Genomic DNA, 25,405 nt, shown 5'->3' with positions numbered 1-25,405 from the left:
GACATGCACTGGCTTCAGCAGCGGAACACGTCTGGCACTGCGGGATTTGATTGCCTGCCGTTGTAGTGTGTTACTGATGGTGACCTTTGTTACTTTGGTCCCAGCTCTCTGCAGGTCATTCACCAGTTGATTTTTTCACACCAAGCTGCTTGCCTATTGTAGATTCACTCTTCCCAGTCTGGTGCAGGTCTACAATACTTTTCCTGGTGTCCTTCGAAAGCTCTTTGGTCTTGGCCATGGCGGAGTTTGGAGTCTGACTGTTTGAGGCTGTGGACAGGTGTCTTTTATACAGATGATGAGTTCAAACAGGTGCCATTCATACAGGTAACGAGTGGGGGACAGAAAAGCTTCTTACAGAAGACGTTACAGGTCTGTGAGAGCCAGAGATTTTCCTTGTTTGAGGTGACCAAATACTTATTTTCCACCCTGATTTACGAATAAATTCTTTACAAATCCTACCATGTGAATTCATGGATTTTTTTTTTCACATTCTGTCTCTCACAGTTGAAGTGTACCTCTGGTGCAAATTACTGACCTCTGTCATCATTTTAAGTGGGGGAACTTGCACAATCAGTGGCTGACTAAATACTTTTTTGCCCCACTGTACATGCCCTTCACATCACAAACATGGAGAAGAGGGAGGTGCCTTTATGCCAGACAAAAGTGCAGCAAAGATAAGATTCATAAAAATCTTTCCCCCCGCAGTAAATATCTGTGAATACATTTTGAAGCAAATCAATCAAACCTGAAGTGATGCATTTAAAATCAAAGAGGTACACAAGCTGTTCAAGGCTTTTAATTTTAACCCCCTGAACTTGCCCGTGTAATTCCTCTCAGAAGTTGCCATTTAGAGAAACACTTATTGATTTGGTTCTTCTAAATACTTTTCTGGTGCTGGCCTTTGTATTGATCTCATTCAATGTTTTGGAAGTTCTGGCAGAATATCACGAGTGAAATCAAGCTTATCATAGCAAGATGATGTCAGAAATGAATGCCTGTCAAACCTCTCCATAACTTTTGATATAAATTGCACTTCCAACAACTTTCAACGTTTACACTTCAGCAAACCTTTGGTGAAATTCACTTTTATTCACCTGAAGTGGAACAAATTTTCTTTAAAGGCTTTCACATTAACAGAAGCCTTGAGCTCAGATTTATTATCCAGACTTTGTCGACATTTTATCGTCTTTCATCATTTGAATTTTAGGTAAATATGCTAGTGCTTTTCATTTTTGTTTGAATTTAGCATAACATGATCACTTCAGCGTTTTTTCCGTTTTTCCAGTAATACCAATACTTGATTCATACTAACATTTACTTTATTATTAGTAGAAGCAGTGTTCTTGTTTTTTACACTTAATTTTTAACTGACAGTTTAGCTGCTTTCAATATTTGTCTGTTTAAAGATTTCAGCTGTCTCTCTATTCTCTATTTTCATACTATAATACATGAGCTTTCTGTGTTCATTGTCTGGACCATCTTAATTTGTCATTTGGTGACTTCCTGTTTTACTCTGAAAGTTAGTTTTCCAATGAGCCTTATTGAGATTTTACTTCCTGCTTTTGTTTCTTGCCTTCCCTTGTAGTGGGTGCAATACTGTAAATGTTGGTAGTGAGCCAATACCAAGTAAATACAGAGACAGTACTGCTGATGCTTTTAACCTATAAAAGTTAAAAGTAGGGGAGAGCTACTACAGATAAGGGGACGGTCTGCTTGCCTTCACCCCGGAGAGAAGGGTTACATCGGTTTGCCCCTCTGGGGACGAGGGTACTTGGACCTGGGATATAGAGTATGTTTGGGGAGCTAGTTTATTGTGATGGTGTTGTATTTATTGTTGCTCTTTTTTGTTTGTTTTCTCTTCTGTTTTGTTTTCTTATCTCCATACAGGTGATCCGGGGTTTTGTTTTGGGGTTTTTTTTCCTCTTCCCCCCTTTCTCACCATCTCTTCTCCCCTCTATTTTTCTTTCTCTCCCTCTCTTTCTTTCATTCTTTCTTTCTCCCTGTCCTATTCCCCAGTCATGTCTGTCCCGTCTGTAACAACAGAAAAGAAAAGAAAAGAAATACATAATTATAATAAAGGTCGATAAATGGGCCAATATGGCAACTCCATGATGATCCACTTGGTAAAGTAAATCCACTAGGCATCTTTCTTAGCCTTCAGACAACAGTTCTGATGGCTAAAGATCCAAACTGGACAGGCAGAAAAAGTAGGAAAAAAAGTAGGGGAGAGCTGTGTGTCATGATGGGGGAGGCAAGAGATTAATTTAGGGTGGCATGTGCAACCCCATACCACCAGTAGATCTGCCTCTGTTTACGACTGCATTAAAAAAAAAAAAAAAAGTTATGTTTGTTATTTAATCCAAATAGTAAATTTTTTAAAATGTATGTGCATTGCACATTAGTCAAATAACTCAAGCTTTTTTGTTTAATTTTGATTCTAATAACTTATAATTGATGAAAGTACAAATTAAGAGTCTCAAATTATTACCTAAGCTCGACCAAAAAAGGGATTACACAGAAATCTGTAACCTCTGAAAAGTATGTTTATTTATACAGTCGGTGCTTGGTTGAGGTTCCCTCATCATGAGTTACTGCATCAGCCATGGAGGCATCTTGCAGCAGTGCTGGGGGGTTATTGATTTGATAGTGGCCTTCATCTCATCTGTATTTTGGGGTTGGGAGGTTCTGATCTTCCTCTTGAGAATACCTAATTCCCTGCGGGGTCCAGATCAAGCGGGTTGGCTGGCCAATCAAGCCTAGTAACATTATTAGTTGTTCAAACTATTTGGTAGTAGTGTTGGCAAGCTTTCAGCAGATGGGAGCATAAAGTGCTCTAAAATCTCCTGGTAGACGCTGTGATGTACGTGATAAAACACTGATGCACCAGTAACACCAGCAGATGACACGGCATCCCGAATTACTGCAGACTGCAGAAACTTCACCCTGGACTTCAAACACCTTGGACTCTGTGCCTCTCCACACTCCAGGACCTTGAGTTCCTAATAAAATGCAAAATTTACTTTTAATCTGGAGAAGAACTTTGGACTTGCGATGTTCTCTCTGGCTCAGCAGTGCCTCAATATTAGGAATGTAACAGCTGTAGCATCTTTTGTGTTGACGTCTTTGCATGGTGGCTCTTGATGCACTGACTCTAGCCTTAGTCCACTCCCGTGAAGCTTCCCAGACTCTTGAAATGATTTTCCTTGATAATATTCCACATTTATTGCTACACCCTTTCCTCTCCAGCTACAACACATCATCGTCATTTTGTTTCTCATAAACGGCTGCGAATCTTCCCAAAGAGACACCAATGGAGCTTTTTCATATCTTCACACTATGTTAATTTCTCATAAATCAAACATCTTGTTATACCAAGAAAGAACAGAAAAGGTTTTACTTGCAAACATTGTCTAAACAAGCTCATTTTCTTTAGCTGTTAAAAATTTGATGTTCACGTGACATTTAGCAGCCTATTATTAATGCGGTTATTACTGGCAGTATTTAAAGCCCCTGTGTTTTGTTCATCATAGCATCTGATGATCAGTTTGAGACACTGTACAGTAGCTTGCAGTGCGAGTCTGCCTAGCTGTCTATTCCAGAATGCTTCTTTTTTTTCAGACTCATTATAACGATTGGCCTGTGGCAGCGAGCCACAGTGCAGCTGGGCAAGAGAAAATGAGTCTCTTTGAAGTTCCCTCTTTTGAATCGCAACACAGATCGTTGTTGTTGTCTTGTTTCAAACCTGGAGCCTGCATTGAAACCATACAAAGAGATTGCGCTTATTATAGCCCAGCAGCCTGTCCATACTTTGTTCTTTTTTAAAAAATTGAAAAGTAATATGAATTGACAGGGTCACCCTTTAATAAATATAACAGATCCTCGTGGTCAAACCCGTGTGATTCATCCCTGTTATTTTTCTTCTTCTGCCCATAGTTGCAATGTCTGTTCGTGTCAGTGTTTCATGTTATCTGATCAGATATATGTCACTGTGCACAACACTGCATTCACTAAATATGTACATATTTTTTTTCCGTCTTTTTTTTAACCCAGTACATCTCAGGGAAAGATAGAAGAGCTGGGTTTCAGAATTAGGAAAGCTGGGATTCATGGAGGCCCCAGAGGCTGCTCTGAGGGCAGTTTTGGCCCATTTCTCATGGCCATATAGGTTAGCGAGGAAAGGGCTGATGTTAAACCGATCCTGATGGATGCTGGCGGTCGGCATCAGGCTGCCAGCCCGGACAGCAACAGGAGCCCATCTGTCTGTCTAATGTCAAATGAAAAGAGATGCTGTGCTGTCACTACTCTCAATCACGTCTCCCTGAGAAAAAACAGTGACACTAATGAAGTGAACCACAGATACACAGACACAACCACAGACCCCCCTAACCTCAGAGCTTTAGAACTGATCATTCCTCAGTTATGGTAAGTCCTCAATTAATGAGGTATTTATTGTGCCTAACAGTGACTTACTGAGAAGCCATTAAGAGACTAGATTACCTCCATCAAGGCTAGAAAATGAACACTTTTACCTTAAGGCTCACTTGACAGTAAGTAGATGTCATTTGTTTACATTTAAAATGAGAGTGAAAATATAATGCTCTATTTAGTGTTTTCACAAGACCTTTTTAAAGGAGGCTGCAGTTAAAAAGACATCTCAGTGGTGTTCTGTTTGAGATCTGGTGATTGTGGACACCATCTGAACTTTCTGTCATGCTCAAGAAACTGGTCTGGTTTTTAATGGTTTTTTAAATATGATTCATTATCCTGCTGAAAGCGACCGTGAGAACATGGGCACACTGTGTTCATAAAGGGATGGGCGGGGATAGCCTCAACTATTGACACAAAGCAGGATGGATCAGAGCTTTTATTTTGTTTGCACAATTTCTGACCATATCATCTGAATGATGCACCAGAAATCATGACTCATAACAGCTGGCAACATTTTTACAATCTTTTGCTGTCAAATTTTAGTAAGCGTGTGTGAACTGTAGCATCGGTTTCCTGTTCTTAGCTGACAGCAGTGGCTCCCGCTGTGGTCTTCTGCTGCAGTAGCTCATCTGCTTCAAGGCTTGATGTGCTGTGTGTTCCAAGATGCTCTTTGGGAAACCTTGGTTGTAAGGTGGTTATTTGAGTGACTGTTGCACTTCTATCAGTTCAAAAAACACTGGCCATTCTCCTCAGACCTCTGCCATCAACAAGGCTTTACCCTCGAGACAACGGCTGCTCAATGGATATTTCATTCTCAGTAAACCCCAGAGGTTGCTTTGTGGGCAAATCCCAGTAGATCAACAGTTTCTCAGATACTCAGACCAGCCATAGCCTATTTTGCACCAATAAACATGCCACATTTAAAGTCACTTAAATCACCTTTTTTCACCATTTCAAACTTCAACAGGATACTTTGACCATATCTACATGCATTAAATTGCTGCCACATAAATTGACTGATGTGATATTTGAACACATGTACCTTAAAAAAGTGTCTGTTTTATATTGATGCAAATGCAAAATAAAATGTAACTCCTTTAAAACGTACTAGGAGGCATTTCAAGAGGGCTACTAAGATGAGACTTGGTTCTAGAGTACTCTGGCAACTGAAGAGGTCTCTATCACACATATACTGTCTGTCTACTGTCCCTCATTTTAAATTCATACATAGTCATGTCTACAGTTGTACACAGTTACTGGGTCACCTCACAAAAGGGATCCAACCACTGCAAAAACTTGGGGAAAAAATCTAAAACGCTAGTCTTGCTGTCAGAATGAAGTGATTTTCATCCATTACACTCTTTATGATATCAAATGACCAACTGTTGTGCATGACATCCATTTTTGGTCCCAATCCAAAGCCAGTGCCCTATGTCTTTGAGATCAGGACAATGTGCAGTCTGAACCTGGCGGGAAGCATCAGTGCAAATCACATTATCACATTTATCAGATTTCTTTCCTGATGGGAGTGATCTCGTCCAGGATGACAATGCCCCCATTCACAGCGTGCGAGGTGCCAGTGAGTAGTTCTATAGTACAAAAACAATGTGATTCACATCCTACAGCCTTTACAGTGATCACATTTTAACTGAGTTGAATTGTAGATTTTGGGCCAGCATTTTAGAGAGACTTTGCTTTCCACCACCATCGCTGAAACACAAACGGAGGGAATATGATTTGAAAAATGGTGTGTAGCTCTCAACTGGTTTTCAGTGACCTTACTTGTTTGTTTTGCCTTCATTTTTTTCACCTGCCTTTATGTTCATAATGATTAATGTAGTGGCGCTTTATCTTTAAATAAATGCCCGGTCAAATGTGGGATGCTCACACTATCATCAGCACAAGGGTCAGAGCATTTTGAACGGTTGGATAAACAACTTTGCTGCTAATAATGTGTGAAACTGTGAAATAGAGTGGTCCATGTTGTGAGTTTATTACGACACATTTAGATAATTGACTGGTGATTTTTTTTTTCACACTCGTTAAACTGAGGTGTGATGGAGGGGAAAGGCATCACAGACGCATTTGCCTCTTACTCATTAGGGCACATACGGATCAAATGACAGCTGAAGACGACAGCGCTACTGCCTAAAAAGTCTGCTCGCCAAGTTGAGTGATGAGCTAAGATGAAAGAGGAGGCGTGTAAAACTTCAAATAAAGCCTTTCTACTGTCAAAAGACAACACAGTCTACACTGACAAAGCGCTAGTTCTTGCAAGAGCAGAAAAACTGAGGAAGATGGTAAAATGCTGTTTTCATAGACATATAAGATTGGTTAAGCCCTTGCATGAGACCTAACAAAGTGGCTGTTCAGTAGGTATACAACTGGAAACAATAGAATGCTGTGGATACAGTATTAACTGCAGGATAATATTTATATGTCTACTGGATATGTGGAAAAGAATGAATGTAAGGCAGCACGGTATACAGCCTGCGATTTCCCAACCATTACCATGTGATTCTTCTGAATTTATACTCAAAATATTGATACAAAGTATCCTAACCTTATTTAATTGTATAGTAATAATACACTATTAGAAGTGCAGGCTATATGCTTTTTATTTTATGGATATATAAAAAAAATTTGCCAAACATCAGCTTTAGTCTCATTTTTGTTAGCATTAGCCTTCACATAAATAACTGAATGTTTTAATTTCTCTGTAAAACATCAGTCATCTGATCAGATAATAATTAAATGTGTAATTTTTACATCTCTTTCTCTTTTTACAAAGTTAACACCAAAAGTAACATGTTTTTTTAAACTATTGGGCAGGTTCGGCATATTTCAGCGATCCAATGCTATGCTAATGTCTGTTACAAGTGTAATAGATTGGTATTAAATCTTCTCAGCTAATTCTGCTCAGGAAACCAATTAATTTTCTAACTCTATTGAAGGTTTTCCTTTAAAACTCAGCTGACATATAACCAGATCAATGCTTAGACAGAAGGACAATTTTTAACATTAATGGTTATCTAGTTTCTTTACAAAATATCGTAGGCAGAGAGTTATTGTCTTACATCTGCACACTTAGTGTAATGAGGATCAAATGTGAAATCAATGCTGAATCTGAAGCAGCTGGGATGTAACACCTCCTAGAGGAGCAATGTGGGCGACAAACACGATTTTCCAAACCTTGATCCTGGTGTAAGAAAACCTGCAAGTAGCAAAGTAATATTTTTGGGTAGTTAGAGTGCCTGTTTGCATCACTGCAAGGGCTACAATCAGAAAACACATAAAAAGCTCAATCTAATATGTACCATCATCACAGAAGGTGGCTGGCAAGTGGTAATAAGAAAGGCTTTTGTGGGAGACATAAAAAGCCAAACATTTCCCCAAGAACCTTCACATAGTTTGAAGATTAAAAGAATTATAACATGAAGGTAGAAGATCCTGAGGCTCTTCTATGTAAAGCACGGTGCTGAAGTACAGTGCATTAGCATCCTTTTAATTAGGCATAATTAGGGTCAAAAATGAAGGCGGCTCTTAACCTCACAGGTTCATCATCACAATAGAAGATGTTCTGATAACACTAGTTTCATTTATGGACAAAAAAAGATTTTGTATCAATATTAAAATGAAAACTACACATGTACAGCTAATAATCATTGAGAATTTTGTCTGTGAAAAATGAAAAGAGGGGACTGTTGCTCAGACTTAGACAGCAGCTGTTGCTGCAATGCTTTTCACAGACTGAAATCTCATCAGTATAGCAGCCAGGGGGGACACAATTTGGAAAGGCTGTTGATGGTCAGTGACCTTGAAAACTTCAGCTGGAGCCAACTTTTTTCTTTTTTTTTTTAAGCTGACTGCTTGGCTGACTGTCCACACATTGTCCAAGTCCGCTGTTGCTGAGCTCCATAGAAAAAGGGACTCTCAGCAATAGGCTTACTGCACACAGAGAGAAATGCTGTGACGGGCCACAACAGAAAGAAACTGACTTCACTGAAATAATATTCAATATTATTAGGGCCAGTTTGCATATATGCTATGCAAATTTATTCGAGCTAGAGGTTAATACAGTCACGACGGTGGGTCTTAACTCTGGCAAAATCAGATAAATTGTAACAGAAACATGGCTGCAAACAATTCTGTTGACTTTCATCAGCAATAAAATAAAGTGTGTTTTTAGTTTTACCTAATGTTTATTAAAATTCTATGTAGTGGAAAATAATAGGACACCAAAATGGCCAAAAACTGTAGCTGCTTTCTCCAAATGCTGCTGTAATAGCCTTGTTTTGTGACCACAAGGTATTCGTTTTATTCAGAAAGAACAAGGAAAATGACAGCTTGAAGACAATTGATCTGTGTAGTTCCACTGACTTCTAAGACATTTAAAAAAGGAACAGTGTTAATTGAGCTTAACACTGTTCAGATGTTTAGAGAGGGGTGTTTGGATTGCAGCAAGGATTTTCATGTTTGATGTTACAACCTAAACTCTTCTTCTTTTCACTGTAACCTCACAATTATTGGACTATAATGACTAAACTATTCCCTGTCAAGCTATTCCCTTCAGGACAGGGAACAGCTTGACTTTGAAAGGTGCAAGCCAGTGCAGAAAAGCTCGATAGACGAACTAGAGCAATTAGAGAGGCCAATGGTTATGAGGTAAAACACTTGAGATCCACTCCTCTATCGATCTGTTGTGACTTAAAATTTATCAGACTGTTTACTTTCGGGTTTTCACTGTGCATTGGGACACTACAGTATAATGTAAGGGAGGTTTATTATAGGATTAGGCTTGGATGAAGACAGCTGCTTACTATTTGTAGTTTGCCTATTACTAGTGTACCCTCTGAGATTTGCACTCCTGAATTGCAACAGAAAACAAGAGGCCACACAAGCAACTGAAAATAGTCTGACTGAGGTGGACACAGAGTATGAAAACTATTACTAGCCCAAGTAAGATAGAGGAATGCATATGGTTAGATGGTGATACGGCCATAGCATTTTAATCCTTAGTTGGAATTGTAATTAGTGCTGACTGTTTTCAGGAGCAATTCAGTATCCTAGAGCCATTTAGAGCCAGCATCAGTTGTCCCATTAGAGTCGTGCAAAGACCATTTGGAATAATATTGTAAATTTGTGTGCTTACAGACAAGGATTAAGTGTGAAGGTATCTTGGTTGTACAGCATTCAAACAGATTCCTGTGATAGGGAGGGGTTAACTGGAAAACTGGTCTCTGGTTGTTTGAAGAAGAGAACCTCAGATTTTTTAGCCTGCTCTGAAAGCAAACAAAGAATGAGGATGTTTAAAATAAATAATACAGCAATGTTAACATCGCCAGTTCAGCTTGTGGGGTTCTGCAGCTAGAAGATATTGTGCAGTTCACACATGTATAATGAAAGGGAGAAAAGAAGGAGTCAGTAACCATTATTTATAGTCAGCATTAGCCTTGGAGGATGAAATTAAAAGGCAAACACAATGTGTGGGGCCCGCAGCTACATCCATTTGTATGACCAGGCTCCATGTAAATGAATTAAAATAACTCATTTTCTGAAGGTAGCAGCCTGGAATAAAAATGACATCATTGACTCGCTGTAATCTGCCATGTACCGGTCGCTAGAGGTCGTCGTTTACCCCTACCAATGACGTAAGCCTGACGTAGTAGGAAGTGTGCTAACGATCATAACAAAATTGCAGCCAAGCTGCAACTGGCTAATCGTAGTTAATGTAAGCTATGGCACCAACAGGCAAAAATGCAATGACTTTTCATTAACACTGAACGTCTATCTTCTGGAACCGCTGTGGTGTGGCGTTTTCAACATCCAAAACACCGAAAAAGTAAGTGGTATTGATGTCGTTGGCTCACGCTAGTTAGCGGGTTAGCTTTAGTTAGCCTATAATCGAATAAACACTACCTGCATTTCGTTTCTTACGCTCTTATTCTTAAAGTTACACATATTAACTTCCAGTCAAAATTTACGTGGAGATTACAATCTGTGCGTCTGAAGTATAAGGTTGTTTACGTTCTTTTTAAATTGCTGTAACTATTAGACGCCAAACTCTGTTTTAAAAGCTTTTAATTTAAATGTAAATTTGATTGCTGTTGAAATGTACAACTATCTGGCAAAGTAATAACCTCAAGCCTCGAATAAGCTGACATTTCTTGTAAATTCGGCGTGCCTGTAATCAATATAATTCTTTATTTGGTGGGATAAGTTGGCTATATTTCACCTGACCTGTAATCAGTGGGGGATGGAAATGATGAGAACGAATGTTTTCTCTGAAATTAAATCCAAGTGCAAGCTGTACAATCCGAACTTCACAGAAGACCAGGAAGTCTCAGAGGCTTTTTTTGAGTGAGCTTGTAACGTGTGTGTAGTCTGCCAGAAATCTGAATATGAAATGACCCCTTCTTTTTACTGTTTTCATGAATGCCTGTAGAAAACATCTTTTTACTTTCGACATTGGTCAGAGAAGCAGAAGTTGCTTTGGGGCTGGTCTGTGAAGTGCAAACAAATCAGTTTCATTTCCACTCACACTTTTTTTTTGTCCTGTACTTGTAACATAAACAAAGGGGTTTCTATGTTTCAGGTTAATTATAAGTGATCCTTGAAGACCTGTCCCAATGTCTTCCGGCTGTCCACCTCAATCACCTGCTGTGGCAAAGTCTGAAGTAGCGGTAGAGGGAGAATGCCCGCTCCTGGCTGCCACCTTTGCCTACTGGGACAATATTCTGGGACCACGGGTGCGCCACATCTGGGTACCAAAGGGTGACCAGTTGATGTTCCTCAGCGATGGAGAAGTAACATTTTTGGCTAATCACACACTCAATGGGGAGATTCTGCGTAGCGCAGAGTGCGGTGCCGTGGACGTGAAGTTCTTTGTGCTGGCAGAAAAGGGCGTCATCATCGTGTCTCTCATCTTTGATGGCGAGCTCAAGGGGGACAAGAACACATGTGCCTTGTCCATTATTCTGCCTCAAACAGAGCTGTCCTTCTACCTCCCCCTGCACACCATCTGTGTGGAGAGGCTGAAGCACGTTATCCGCAAGGGACGCATTTGGATGCAGAAGGTAGCCTTGACTTACAGGCATTTGGCCTTAGTGTGCACTGAAGAATAGGCAAATTATTATTCTTTATACTCATAAAACCTGCCTTTCAGCTTTAATTATTACATTTAAAGGAGTATTAACTTATCTGTCACATTTGTTGTACCCATTTGGGATTTCAGTAACATTGCCAGAATAATAAAATTGTATCCTCCAAACACAGAGGGGTTGCTTAGTTAATTAGGTCTGAGGGATCCTACAGGGGAAGCTAGTGAACAAGTAATAATAGCGTTGGATAGAATGATTTAACACACCAGTAACTGGGAGAGAAAAAAAAAACGGCTTTAAAATGCATCACTGGAGTAAACATTCAGTTGGTTGGACCTTTCTTTTGGCTGATGCACTTGCTGTTTTTAGAGCTTTGAGGTTTCCTGGAATACTGAATGCACTGATAAAGTGCTAAAAGCAGTCAAAATCTGGTCAGATTTTTAACCTTGTGTGTCTTTCTATGTAGGTTGGATACTTCTTGTTCTTTTCTCACCTTTTTTTCTGTTAATTTTAGGGTTACAATATCATCTCAGTGCTGAGCTTAGAAATTGTCCCAATCATGGAGCTGCTGACCTCTATGAAGACACATAGTGTACAAGAAGATATAGATGTAAGTAACAATTTTTCAGTCTATTAATACCAACTGCACAGTAACTAAGAGACAGTGAAAGATGTCATTCATTTTGCATTAGAAAAACTGGTTGGCATTGTTGGCATCATTAAATTACATTTAAATAACAAAATCAAGACAGAGCCAGTAGTATTTTATCCTATATCATGTTGCCAGTAACTGAAAGGAGCTTGAATTCCAGCAAGTGAAATTTATTGACAAAACATGAGGAAATTGTTTGTCTTTTTGTGGTTTTTCTTGTTCAAATGACTTCTTTTTCCAAGAGGTTTAACTAAACAAGGTTCTCTCCCTGCCTAGATTACCACCCAGTGTGATTCAACACATTTGCTCCCTTTTAATATGCAAATGTAAAAGTACAAAGAAGCTCCCCAGAATCTTTCACTGTCTTTTTTTTTTTTTAAACCCTCCACTTTCATTACAATGGCTTGCAGATATGCCCGTCAGCACTTTTGTCTTTGTTGTAGGCCAATTTTTAAAATGACTCATTTGTTTCGCTCCTGCTGAGCAGATAAAAGACACGGTGCTAAATGATGATGACATCGGGGACAGCTGCCACGAGGATTTCCTACACAAGTAAGCAATCCGGTACAGGCAAATGGAGACAGATGATGAACAATGCCCATTTAACACCCATCAACCTTCAAATGATGAGTAATGGCTCTTCACTTAGCTGAAGTTATCTCCTGAGAAAGGACGAAAAGCTTAATCGCTCTTTAGTGTCGAGAGTCTACAAAGTCCATTCTAGCAATGAAGCGCCAAATTGCTCAGAGTTGAACAGGATTAGCTCAGTATCCTGTGACGACGACACGAGCATCTGGAAAGTGGAACTTATTTGCTGGGATCTGATATTTATAGCTCAGGCTTTAAGAAAGAACACACTCACTGTGTATTACTTGAAATAATCTCAGGTTTAGAAGTAATCCTTTTTTATGAGCAATCAAACAAGTCAATTCAAAAAGGCTGGAATGTGAGCCGAAGTCGATGAGTCAAAAGGTTTAAGGCCTCATATTTTTAGCGGGGAGGGATGCCGTTCCTTAGTCTCAGTTGTTATTCCTAAAAACTTTTCGTTTCTAATCAGAAGAATTCTAATGAAGCTAATTGGTGCTAATCTGCATGATGTTGTCTCTGTGTTTCAGGGCCATCAGCTCTCATCTGCAGACGTGTGGCTGTTCAATCGTGGTTGGAAGCAACCCGGAGAAAATAAACAAGGTAAATGTGCTGGATTAGTGGCTCCACACAGACGCAGCATCTACATAATTTTAAATGTTTTGAAGCTTGTTGTTATGTTTGTTTGTTAATGAGCCCCTCTTGCACTTCTTTTAGTTTCGCATCAGTATTTTGATTTTCAGTCGGGTTACTGCTTCAAGTCTGCTCTTTTCAGACTCTTTCAGGTTTTCCTCATCTTCCTGTGTTTCATACTCATCTGAAAATGAGCCTGCGTTTTATTTTTTCCCCTCGTCAGTCTCTGCAAAACACTTCAAAAACTGTTATTGCGGTGTGACGCCTAAAATCTATCAGTCGTCCTTGAGATGCTTTTACAGCTCAATTGGAGTCAAGTAGGGAGGCTCGCAGTTATCTAGAGAGGTCAAGATGATGTGTGAGAAAGCATTGTATCAACTTAGAGATTTCAGGGGGTACAAGGCTGTTTCTGCAACATTAAAAGGAACCGAGTGCGCTTTCGCTTCTATCATTCTTTTGTTATCATTGGTAGAGGTTTGTGACCATGACAGTCTTCTCAAATCTGGCCACTGAGCCAAACTCGACTATAAAGAACAGAAGGTAACCGAGAAACTAATTATCTCTGTAACTGAGATCTGGCTGTGCTTTGTTGAGAAGAGAGAGCTTTACTAAATGAAAACCATTATGAAGGTAGCGCTCAGCTACTACTTGATTCTGAGACCATAAGAAACAAAATCATCTAGTTTAATGAAATGAAGACTAAACTGTGCAGATGCTGAGCGTCACCTCATTATTATTGTCAAATGTGGTAGGAGCGTCTTATTGTGTGGATGGTTTCTCTATAAATATGGACGTTGAGAATAGTTGGGATAGAGGAAAGACACAGGCAGACAAATTCAGAGAAACCTGATCCAGAGTTCCCCTCAGGCTGTAGCAGAGGTTTACATTTCAAAACTGACCTGCAGCATAAAAGCATCTCTTGGGAGTGCTGAAAATGGCTGTGCACTCATCATCCAACCTAGGTGAGCTTGAACAATTCTGGCAAGAAGAAGAGTCTTTTTTTTTTTTTTTTTTTTAAGTGAATTGATTCAAAAGTGAAACAAAGTGTGAAAAACTTAAAGTATGAAAACTTTCTCCATACAGTGTGTTTGAAAAACCACTTTAAATCTCCAGGTATCTGATTTAAAGAAAGATTAGTGGTGCACAAATATAGCAGCTCCAGTTTTTCCCAGTGAATATCAAAAGCACGCAATGCATTAATTTGTAGGTTTCTTGTCTCGAGGCCCAAACTGAACACCAATTAATTAAAGATAAAGCTTTTGTTGCATAAATTCTTCAGTAAATAATCAGACCCGGTTATCTTCAGGCCTCATTAGTTAGAAAGTCAGACTGTGGGTTGATAAATCTGACCGTCTTTTACAGATTGTGCGGACTCTCTGCCTCTTTCTCACTCCGGCTGAGAGGAAGTGCTCTCGCCTCTGCAGGGCCGACGACTCCTTCAAGTATGACACTGGCCTGTTTGTTCAGGGTCTGCTCAAGGTAGCCACCAGCTCTTTCTCATTATACAGTACACTGTGGTTAGAATTAGGATCTGGCTATTGTTTTGTTTTGTCTGCTGATTTGATGTCGCCCTTGTTTGTTGCTCTGACCTAATTTCTTTTTCATATCAGGGACGTAATTCAATAAGACTTTCCCTTTACACTGCATGAGATTCATCTGCTTTGAAACATACAACCAGTGTGACCATGCAAAGGAAAACATGGAGAAGCTACATATTTGGTCATAATTGTGACAGACACAATTTTAGGTTATGAAAGAACATATTCAAAAAGAAGCCTTTACTTAAATATTTCATTTATAATTGAAATGGTTCAGCTTCTCTGTAAGCTATAAAATTAAAGTTTTAGACTCTAAACATTCTTTTTTTTTTTTACTTTTTCTCTGCTCTTGGATCTATACGTCAGTGACAATTCCAAATATGGTAATCTCAGGTATATCAGGTGTACCACCTACCTGCTGTTTCAATTTGTTGTTTTGTGTCAATCAGAAAAAGCTGGCTTTAAAAGAAGGAAGACGATTAAAGAAGCGCTACGATGGTTTGTTTCTGACAGAGGATGAACTGAGGGACTGCAGAAAGTCTTAGCATAAGATTAATGAGGATTATTTTGAAATGTGAATTGTGCAGAGCTATTCAAGTCCAAAAATAAAAATAAGGACTTGGAAATGAGTATAATAGATCTGCTTTTATGATAGTCCATGGAAAAGATTAAAGTTAAAGGCGCCAGACACATTTTAAAGCCGTTTTGTGCTCATTTTTTAATGTACAGAAAGTTTAAAAAAATACAAAAACCATCATAGTCATAAAGTCATGGAGGGTTGCTAATGTATATTGTAGAGCAAATGCAAAATCTGCATCTTATACATTACTGAAACTGACCGAGAGAAAAACGACTAAAGCTTCTGTGTTTCTAAAAGTTAAATTATGTATTAAAGCTGATCTGCATGTTGTATCTATGGATATGATTGTTCTTTACCAATGTTTTGCATTTTACTTTTATGTGCATCAGAATTTCTAATATAAAATTTTTTGCAAGCACCGAGTTTAGCTTTTGTGCTCACAGGTGCAAACAGGAGCAACTCTTTCACCTTTTTTCCGCTCTTAGGACTCGACCGGCAGCTTTGTTCTGCCCTTCCGCCAGGTACTCTACTCGCCCTACCCGACCACACACATCGACGTGGACATCAACACAGTGAAACAGATGCCGCCGTGCCATGAACACACATACAACCAGCGGCGCTACATGCGTTCTGAGCTAAGCGCGCTCTGGAAGACGGATAGCGAGGATGACATTCCTCCAGATACAGTCATTCATACTGACGAAACCTTTACACCTGACCTGTAAGTGATACTCATATATGTTGTGTTTTTACAGACGTACTCAGTTAGGCATCATATAAGCCTGAACCTGCCAGCTCTGTAATATAAAGACAGTTTAATTCCCACTACCATTGCGTCACAGATTTGCATTCTTACATGCTCCTTTTGGTGACAACTATAAATGTTCAGGGCTTGTGTGAAAACAAGCATGTAACATTTAAGTTGAAGCTTCCTTACACTATACTTAAAAACCTCTAAAATGAAAAGCACTAATGCGATAACCTCTGTGCTCTTTTTCTTAGGAATATATTTCAAGACGTCATGCATAAAGACGCTTTGGTCAAGTCATTTATAATTGAGGTAAGAATCTAACAAAAAAAAATCATCTCTCATTATATATAAACTGCTTTAAGATGAAGATATTAAAGATGTCTGTCTTCGTGACATATTGATATAGTAGCCCCATTAGTAATGTCATAATTAAATGCAGAAAAGCAGTCCTCTCTTTGCTGTCATTTAAAATAAAATAGAAATAATGATCAAATAAGAAAAGGCTCCTGTGGTATGAAATGATTTTCGGTGACCGTATACATTGCTCCGTGCTTTATCTTTCCTAAGATGAACTCATTTGTGACTGATTGTTATATGAGCCAGTCTGCAAAATCTTTCCTGTAATTGCTTAAATAAATCACATGTTTTTGCAGGTATGTGTCATCTGATTTTGACTCACAGTCAGCTCTGACTCACAGAGATGAAAATTCAGCTTTCACTCTCCAGCTGTTATGTAGGAGATTTGTACATGGCATCTACTTAAAATATCGGTGAATTTAACATTACACACAGTTTTTTTGTTTTTGTTTGTTTTTTTGTTTTTTTAAATAAACAATTAACACAGAAAAAATTTGGTTCAGTTTTAATTAGATTTGAGTCATAGAAATGTTCAAGCATTTCAGTTCATGAGCATGAAAACAGAACAGAGCAGTCATTGACTCAAACTTATAATTAGCAAAAGCGATGCTGAAGCAGATTTACGGTGTATGCTATTAATTAATACTTGTTTTCTAATCACTGAGTTGCTGGTTTTTAGAGGGTTGTTGTGTAATCACCAATTAGAAGATATTTTTGCAATTATGCCACAGCTTCACTCACAGATGGCTGCATGCAACCACCAGAGCATAGTTGTAATTTTACTGCTGTGTGTATTATTGTGAAGTTAAAAGTGGTCGAGTCACTGTCATAGCTGGTGAGAAAATCCAGATCAGATGTGTGCCCGGCTTTACGGCAAATATTTGAAAGCCGAGTGGTCACATCCCATCATTTGTTCACCTGAGAGCCATCTTAGAGCTGCTGTTAGGAATCTCCCCCCAAGACGGTAGCAACAGCATGATTGTTTCTCAAGGTTAGCACAAAGGAAGGGAGGAGTGTATTATTCTGCTCTTCTTCCAGCAGAGCCGCGGATCCGACTACTAATTGACATCCTGTCTCGTACCCAGGTGTTCATGCTGAAGCCAGGCCTGTCTCTGCGGAGCACCTATCTGGCCCAGTTTCTGCTGCTGCTCCACAGGAAGGCCCTCACTCTGCTCAAGTACATCGAGGACGAAACGTAAGAGCTGTCACTAATAAGTCTTTAATCCAAATAAGAAAAGAGATTACCGTGTGGCACTCAGAGACACTGCACCACAGGAAGATTCAAGAAAATCCCCAAAAGGAGAGCTGATGATTTCCTTGTTTTTAGCCATTGTTTTTGATTCGACTTTGCATTCTAGCTGCTCACCTTGCTTTGACCCACCATCACCGCTGGGCATTCATAAAGCACACAGCAAGAGGTACCCTAAAGCCCTGTTATCAAAATAGTAGTTTCAGTTATTGTTGTCTCCAGGGTTTGGCTGTGCAGTAGTGAGGGTGCAGCAAGCTTGGAGGGACAAATTACCAGAAAGTGGATAATTAGGATCTACGACACATTTGATGAGTTTTAGTGAGGACCCAAATGAAACCAGTCTCAGGGCATGATCGGGTAGATGGACAGTTGGAGAGGAGAGACGGTACCACGATGAGCCCACACCCTCAGAGTACTAAACCAAAACTATACAGAAGGAGAAGTGTCCCTTTATCGGTGATGTTAGATTGAAAAACACAGGAATATAGGCAGCTCAGATTCAGCTGACTGCAGGTGTAAGCCTACACTTAAATCAAGATGAAGAGGAGTGTGTCAAGAAACGCGCAGAGTGGAACATAAGGTCAGGGGAACATGGGGGTTGGCTCTTTGCAGGAGAAGTAGTGCAAAGAATACAGACACTGTTCTGCTGAGCAGGAGGCAAAAAAACTCCTGTGATCAGATGAGTCATCCTTCACACTGGTCTCAACAAGCAGGCTATGATGCATTTCCCAAGGAATCTATAGGTCTGAGTGCTTGTTTTCCCCAAAGTGCTGCTTTTGGAGGGATTTTTTTTCTACTATGCATTACGTTCACCCTTTTGCCCATGAGCAGAAAGCGCAAACATTGCTGCTGTTGGCTTAAGCGATTACATCTAGAACTCATCTGCATATTGTTATTCTACAACAGGCAGCAATATATATCCCCAGCTTTCAGGGGATACCAGATGCTAGTCAAAATAATGTATTTTGCAACCTTCTACCTAAGAGTGCTTATCTTCCTAATGTGTATTCGCAACATCTAACACATAAAACTGTACTAGTGACATCAGAAAACCTTCCTTAACAGCTGCTATCCTTTCCCCAGGACTGATAGAACATGGAGATTATGTTTTAATAACATAGTCACTAGTAATCTGTTTTCATAATCTGCCATTCTGTTTTGTTCATAGAGTCTGTATAAAGGATGGCTGTAGCAGCAGTGACATATCATCCAATAGTTTGTGAATTGCATGTAATGAAGATGAAGCTTGTCTGCGGACTGGAAACTTATGAGTTGTGTCATATCGTCAACCAAGGCACAAGCTTTACTTTGCAGGCAAATGTTTTCCGTTTCCAGTTTGCGTGGCACTTTCTCCAAGTTTAACTGCGGCTAAGTGATGCAAGTATATGATTAGTGTTTGCAGACAAGTCAGCGTCTTGCCTGTAAACTACTGGCGACTATGGCGACCTGCTAGCAACCGAAGCCAGGGGATCACTGACTGGTCTCTATGCCTAGCAATTCGTTTTGTTGCAACCACTTGCCAACCACTCAAGGAGTAATGATTGTTGCCTCTCGACCAGTAGTTGCTAGATGGTTGCTGACCGGTCTGTTGGCCCATGCGTCTTGGGCGTGAGCATCCATAAACCGTATGTGTGCACAGCAATGGCACGGACACCTGTTAATTGAAATTTTGCTCAACAAACACAGAGCACAGACGTTTTGGACTAGAAAATAGGCAACATTATCTGTCTGATAGTTGGTTAAAAATGCTCCAAAAGATGCCACGAATACAACTGTGGGCAGCCTCCCTGCTCCGCAAAGCTTTCAGGCCTCCTAGTACTGTAATCTTTAAGCCTTTTAATTTCAAGCTAACCCCTGTATAGTTTACTGTTGTCATATAAAGGCCGTTATTGTTACTTTTATTTATGTATTTTTGTACCATGCTATAAACCCACCTATTTCTGCCTCATAAAGTTTGGCATTTAAATATTGAAAGATGGCCGTATCCACTGCGATGTGACGCTTCAAGCTGAGCATTTTCACTGTCGCCATCTTGTTTGTGAGACGAGTTTTTAAAACTAAGGATGCATCTGCATGTGAAAATGCGCTCTTATTGGCTAATGACTTGTGACAAGTTGCTACTCTGGATAACCCTACATTGCTAATAAGAAGAAATGTGATAAGAACTTTACTCATCCTGAGGACAATTTTTGTGCCTTTTTAAATAAAAGCTGTAAAATATAAATAGAAAGGACGATTAAAAACAAGAGGCAGATTAAAGAAAAAGTGGAAATGTAAAAATGTGCTGTATCATAAATGCTTGGCTAGTGGTGTAAATGGGCAGAAAGTGACAGACTTTTCATAATATTGATGCTGTTAGCAGCAGATGGAGGTAAGAGATGGCAAAAAGCAGAAAAATGAGATAATTGTGTAATCCACCTATCCAGTAAAGAACAGATGAAACTGTCTAAACAGTGTAAAGTACTGTTGAGCACATGATGAGTTTCAAACTGTTTATAAATGTCCCCCCTACAGGATGGGGAGGAGTTAAGTAGTCTTAATAGCCACAGGCTGAAGAGATCTCCTGTAGCACTCGGTCCTGCACCTCGGGGCAATGAGCCTTTTACTGCTTCTGCTTCTGACACTTCTAATGACTGTAATTTACTAAATGAACTTCATGTTTTATTCAGTCTGACCTGAAATAACTGAGTGCATAAAGTCATCAGGAAAATATTTAAAGAGGAAAAGAGCTCAAGAATGTTTTCTGATTTTTATACAATTTGAAGTTTTATTTTCGGGGCTGTTTTTGGAAACCAGAGGAGTCACCCTCTATTGGCCTGAAAAAATGCAGGTTTAAGGCAGTTTTCAAACCCAGAACTTGGTACTACATCGTTTGTACTGTCTATGGTAGAAGTGTGTGAGGACTGGGCGCCAGTTTAGCTCACAGCATGAGCCGGCGACCATAGGCCACAAAGACCAAATGCAGTGGCCTGACCTTGATTTCAACCCTCGACCCTTTGCTACATGTCTTCCCCCGCTCTCTTTCCCCACCTTTCCAGTCAGCTCTCCACTGTGTTATCTGTTGGAGGCACTTTTGGGCCCAGCTTTAAAACAACAGCCACTTATTGCTTTACATAAAACATTATTATCAGTGTTGAATTAGACATTTCTCATCTTTTCCAGTTATTTTCCAGAAAAGTTGGAAAGTTGTTCTGTATAACTGGTACCTTCACATTTACTTCACTCCATTTATATTTAAACAGTGGCCCAACTTTTTGAAAATTAGGTTATTTGGAAGCTGCTGAACACTGATGAGTTTGAATAACTTCCCATCTTCCATTTTTACCCCATATCTTCAAATAGTGTGCCTGTATGCGGTGGAGAGCACAACATGTTTGTCCTGTAGTTAAGCAGCAGTAAAATGTGTTTACATTGTGATAGCTCAGCTGAAGGAAAAAAAAAAGATTGATTCACTTTTGAGGCAATTTGTGCCCTTCCTTGAATATAGTGCATCAGAGCTTTAATGCAGATCCAACAAACTGTGACAAAGAGGGCTGAAACATGAATAGAATACATCTTATGCATTTAGAAACCAAAGATTCCTGCGGTGTACTACTCTTTACACCCTTGAAGACACAAATTTTAAGTGCTGCCACACAAGAGTGCGAAAAATGGTGAATGAAAAAATTTTATGACATCTGCACATATGTATCTGCTGGGGGCGGTTGGTAGAGATATGATCTTTTTTCTTCTGCTGAAGAAGTAATTTATCAGAAAGAATACTGAATGCTTGCTTGTGCCAGCCTTTCCAATATTAGCATTGGCTTTTCTCTGCAGAATGTGTTTTAAAAGAACATGATTTATTAATAAAGAGAGGAAAATAATTTCAGCTATAATATGTGTAAGGTGTAAGGAGGAAACTGGGGAGAGGCCGACTTTGTAGCCACACAGCGTGATAAATCTTCAGCATCCTCCCAGAAGGACAGCTTCCCCATCTATGTAGTGCATGAATAATGTTTTTGAGAGGAAATGGTGCACAGACATTGCGTTACCTTCACAGGTTACCACAGCTAAACCTCTGAAAGGGCTCTGGAAATTGCATTTTCCTCCCATCATCATAATCAAAACACTAAATGATGTTTTTATGATCGCCATTTGATCCCTGAAAATAATTTCTCGTATCTCTTTTACCTCCCGGCCACAGAAATGTGACACTAGTCCAGGTTGCAAGGTGACCTGGTGGCTTATGGTGGCCTCGTTCCATACTAAAGCTTTAATTAAGGCAGCGCGTGTTTGAAACCAGTACTGAAGCTTTATGCTCACTATATGCTTTAATTACCTCCCCCTTTTGCTTGGTCAAGAAAATAAATAAATAAAAGGGGACATAATTGTATGTCCAGTCACACTCTGATCCCATCAGGCTTATTTCACCCATCTCTGGTTCGTGTCCAGAAGCGCCTTCTTAAGCCCTTCAATTCATCTGAGACTCTAAAGTCCACCATATTCCTCAGGCTCGCTGAATTGTTTCATGCCTCCCACCCGGTGGTGACCTGGTCATCGCTCCATCTGGGCTTGACTCATCTCCTTCTGTGCTCCACAACAGTTGACTGACCTTCCCCAACTCCCGTTGCTTCTACAAATAGTTACTTTGATTTTTGCTCCCCTCCTGTCCAAAATGCTTAAACTGAGTCCAAATGAATTATTTTGAAGCCTACTCCTTCCAATGCATAAAAACCGCCCAAACATATCTCACTCCAGAGACGACACTAACTACACAAGCAAAACCATAATTTGTGGGCTCGTGTGAAAGCATAAAACCGGTCTTGTTTATGGTGCCGTCGACAGCCTGAGGTCTAAGGGCATACTATTTTACAGGTGCCTTGACAAGGCTGTTTATGCTCAGGTAGCGTGCTTTAGCAGCATACATAATTCATCATGGCATGGCATTCCTGTGCACAGCTGCAGCCCGACTAAAGGCTAATGCAAGTCCCCCGACCCTGAGTTTTATAGGTTAACAGTTGCATTATACTTCAACGTGTCCACGTCTCTCTCCGCAGGCAAAAAGGGAAGAAGCCATTTCGGTCTTTGCGCAACTTAAAGACAGACCTGGATCTGATGGTGGAGGGAGACCTGAACATCGTGATGGCCTTCGCTGAGAAGCTGAGGGCCGGACTTCACTCGTTTGTGTTCGGGAAACCGTTCTACACGAGCATGCAGGAGCGAGATGTACTCACGAGCTTTTAACTTTCACTCGCACTTTGTATCGTTTTAGGTTGGTGACTTTGTTACATGAAAGCATGCGCGTTGATGCAAGGCTACCATCATGTGCTGTGTCTGTTTCTGCTTTACTGAAAGAAGTAGTCTTCGCCTTCCTTTTACGCCTTTATCAGACTGATTGTTGCTGCTGTTATGAGCCATCACTATTAAACTTGTGTTATATTATCTTGATCAAGAATACTGTCAGTATGTTTTCAGTAGGCTGTTTCTCTGTAGGATGGAGTATTAGTGTTTTCTCATCCTTCTGTTAATAGAAGATCTGCATTAAGTTATTGTTAGAATTGGCTTAGGTGTCCACCGGGATGTTTACAATTTAATTTAAAATGATATTTATTCAAACATGAGTTATTCGTTTCTTCCCTGCCTGCATCGTGCAACAGCCTCCGCTGACCTTTGAACCTCTGACACTTGCCTTTTTTCTTTTTTTAATTATCTTTGTTCAATTAATGTGAGCGGTGTCGATTGCCTGACTTTACAGAAAGGTTATGTAATCAAGGCGCCCATATTTCAGTATGGACAAAGACAAAATGAAATCTCCTCGTAATCCCTCCTGACAGACTCAATGTGTGTGTTTAGTTGCCATTACTGAATGCATTTCCCAGTTGTATGTAAAATAGATTTTTTTTTTTATTTCCTTCCACAGTAACTGCCTAGTTATTGGATTGTTGGAAATGCCCAGCTTTACTGCAACCCTAAATTTGCTTTTGTCTTAAAATCTTGTTTGCGTGGCTCTGTAATAAGCTTACTCGATGTTGCGCCATATTACATTTTTATTATATTTTTAATCTTAAACTTTCTTTGTACTTGAATATTGGAATTCTTTTTTTATTTGTCTAATTGTACATTAACTTGTGTACATTAGTTCATGAATAATAAAAACAGTAATAACAAACAAAGAAGTATCTGGTTGTAAATCTTTGCCCTTCCAAGTTCCTCAAAAATTAAGGTCTGAAAGCTGAAGGTCCCTGATAGGTTTAAAAGTTGAGATGTTTCGTTTTTCATGCTCCTTAACAAAAACAGCGTTAATAAGTTTCAGCAGTTTTTATTTCAATACTTTTGGTTAATTTTGCAAATGTGTATTTATGTCCAAATGTATTTTACAATGATTAGCTTATCGATATATTTTCATTTTCTATTTCATATTAACCTTTAAAGAGACAAAGAAATTAAACTCTTCTGCAACTGACTGGGTAAAAATCTGAAGCTGAAGCTTTTTAAGGTGTCTGTTCTTGCAGAGGACTTTATCAGCTTCTCATCATAAACTCGATGCTTCTCTTAGCTATGCTGTGCCGTGCCGGGCAACTACTAATATCTGCCAGACATATATATCCCATAAGCTTTAGTGTGGAATTTCACAAAATAGTGTGCAAACACCTGGTGTTCCCAGGAGATGAAGCTGGTGCATGTGCAGAGCCGGTTCTGTTTTGGCAGGATAGTGTGCAGCAGCAGACGTGATAATAAAAAAATAACAATCTGCAGGGTCCAATTATTACCTTTCTTAACCATGTATCAATTTCAGGGACATAGGGTGTGGGGGCCTTCAGTCTATCACAGCTTTGGGCACGAGGCAGGGTACACGCTGAAGAATTTGCTGAAGTCCATCACAGGGCCAATACAGAACGACCAAAAGCATTAATGATCATGTTCACACCTACAGCCAATTTAGATTCACCAGTTAACGAGACATGTATTTGGACTGTGGGAGGAAGCTCGAATACGCAGAAAGAAGCCACACAGACATAAAACGAACATGCAAACTCAACATAGAAAGCCCCCAGCTGACCTGCAGATTCAAACTCAGGACAGTGCACTGCAGGAGGTATCATTCCTGCAGGAGCCTCTTACACTTTGGGCCCTTTTTGTCATACTTTTCATTTATTGACTTTGCCTCAGTTTCTGCTGGAAAGTAGAACATTTGCAGTTCTTGGCATTATTGGATGGATAGTAATGAAATGTCTTGCAAAGTATTACGGCCCCCGATATGCTGGCACCATTAAAATATTGGATTATGACCAATGAGCTTGCAGCTGTACTTGTTTTTAGATCGTTTCCAAATGTGTGCATCATTGTTTTGTTTAAAGCAAAGCTGAATATAGCTGAGAGTGCAATCCCATCTATTGGGAATGTATATGCACCATTGATAGCTGGGGCCTCTCTCATCAGCAAGTTTTACAACTGTGCTTTTGGAAGTGCTCCCAAACATCACTATGATTTTTACTGGCAAGCTCAGTTTGACTGACTGATGAACACGAGAGTCCTCGATGTAACTGAGTGTG

General features: G+C 39.7%; 1 protein-coding gene across 1 annotated transcript; it reads left to right on the top strand.

Moving 5' to 3' along the window:
• Nucleotides 1–10,082: 10,082 nt before the first annotated feature.
• Nucleotides 10,083–24,028, top strand: c9orf72 (C9orf72-SMCR8 complex subunit). The gene is made up of 10 exons (XM_085391585.1): nt 10,083–10,270; nt 11,024–11,504; nt 12,043–12,138; nt 12,668–12,732; nt 13,296–13,368; nt 14,761–14,877; nt 16,002–16,237; nt 16,519–16,576; nt 17,710–17,819; nt 22,910–24,028. The coding sequence occupies exons 2-10, from the start codon at nt 11,058–11,060 to the stop codon at nt 23,094–23,096; spliced, it is 1,389 nt and encodes a 462-aa protein (XP_085247711.1). The 5' UTR covers nt 10,083–10,270; nt 11,024–11,057; the 3' UTR covers nt 23,097–24,028.
• The last annotated feature ends 1,377 nt before the right edge of the window (nt 24,029–25,405 follow it).

This window comes from Rhamphochromis longiceps, linkage group LG19 (genome assembly GCF_057381845.1).
Source record: "Rhamphochromis longiceps isolate RC_006_pf linkage group LG19, R_longiceps_female_GT1.1, whole genome shotgun sequence".
Classification (NCBI taxonomy): Eukaryota; Metazoa; Chordata; class Actinopteri; order Cichliformes; family Cichlidae; genus Rhamphochromis; species Rhamphochromis longiceps.
Note: the sequence above shows the minus strand (reverse complement) of the source record. Positions and strands in the feature narration are given on the sequence as shown.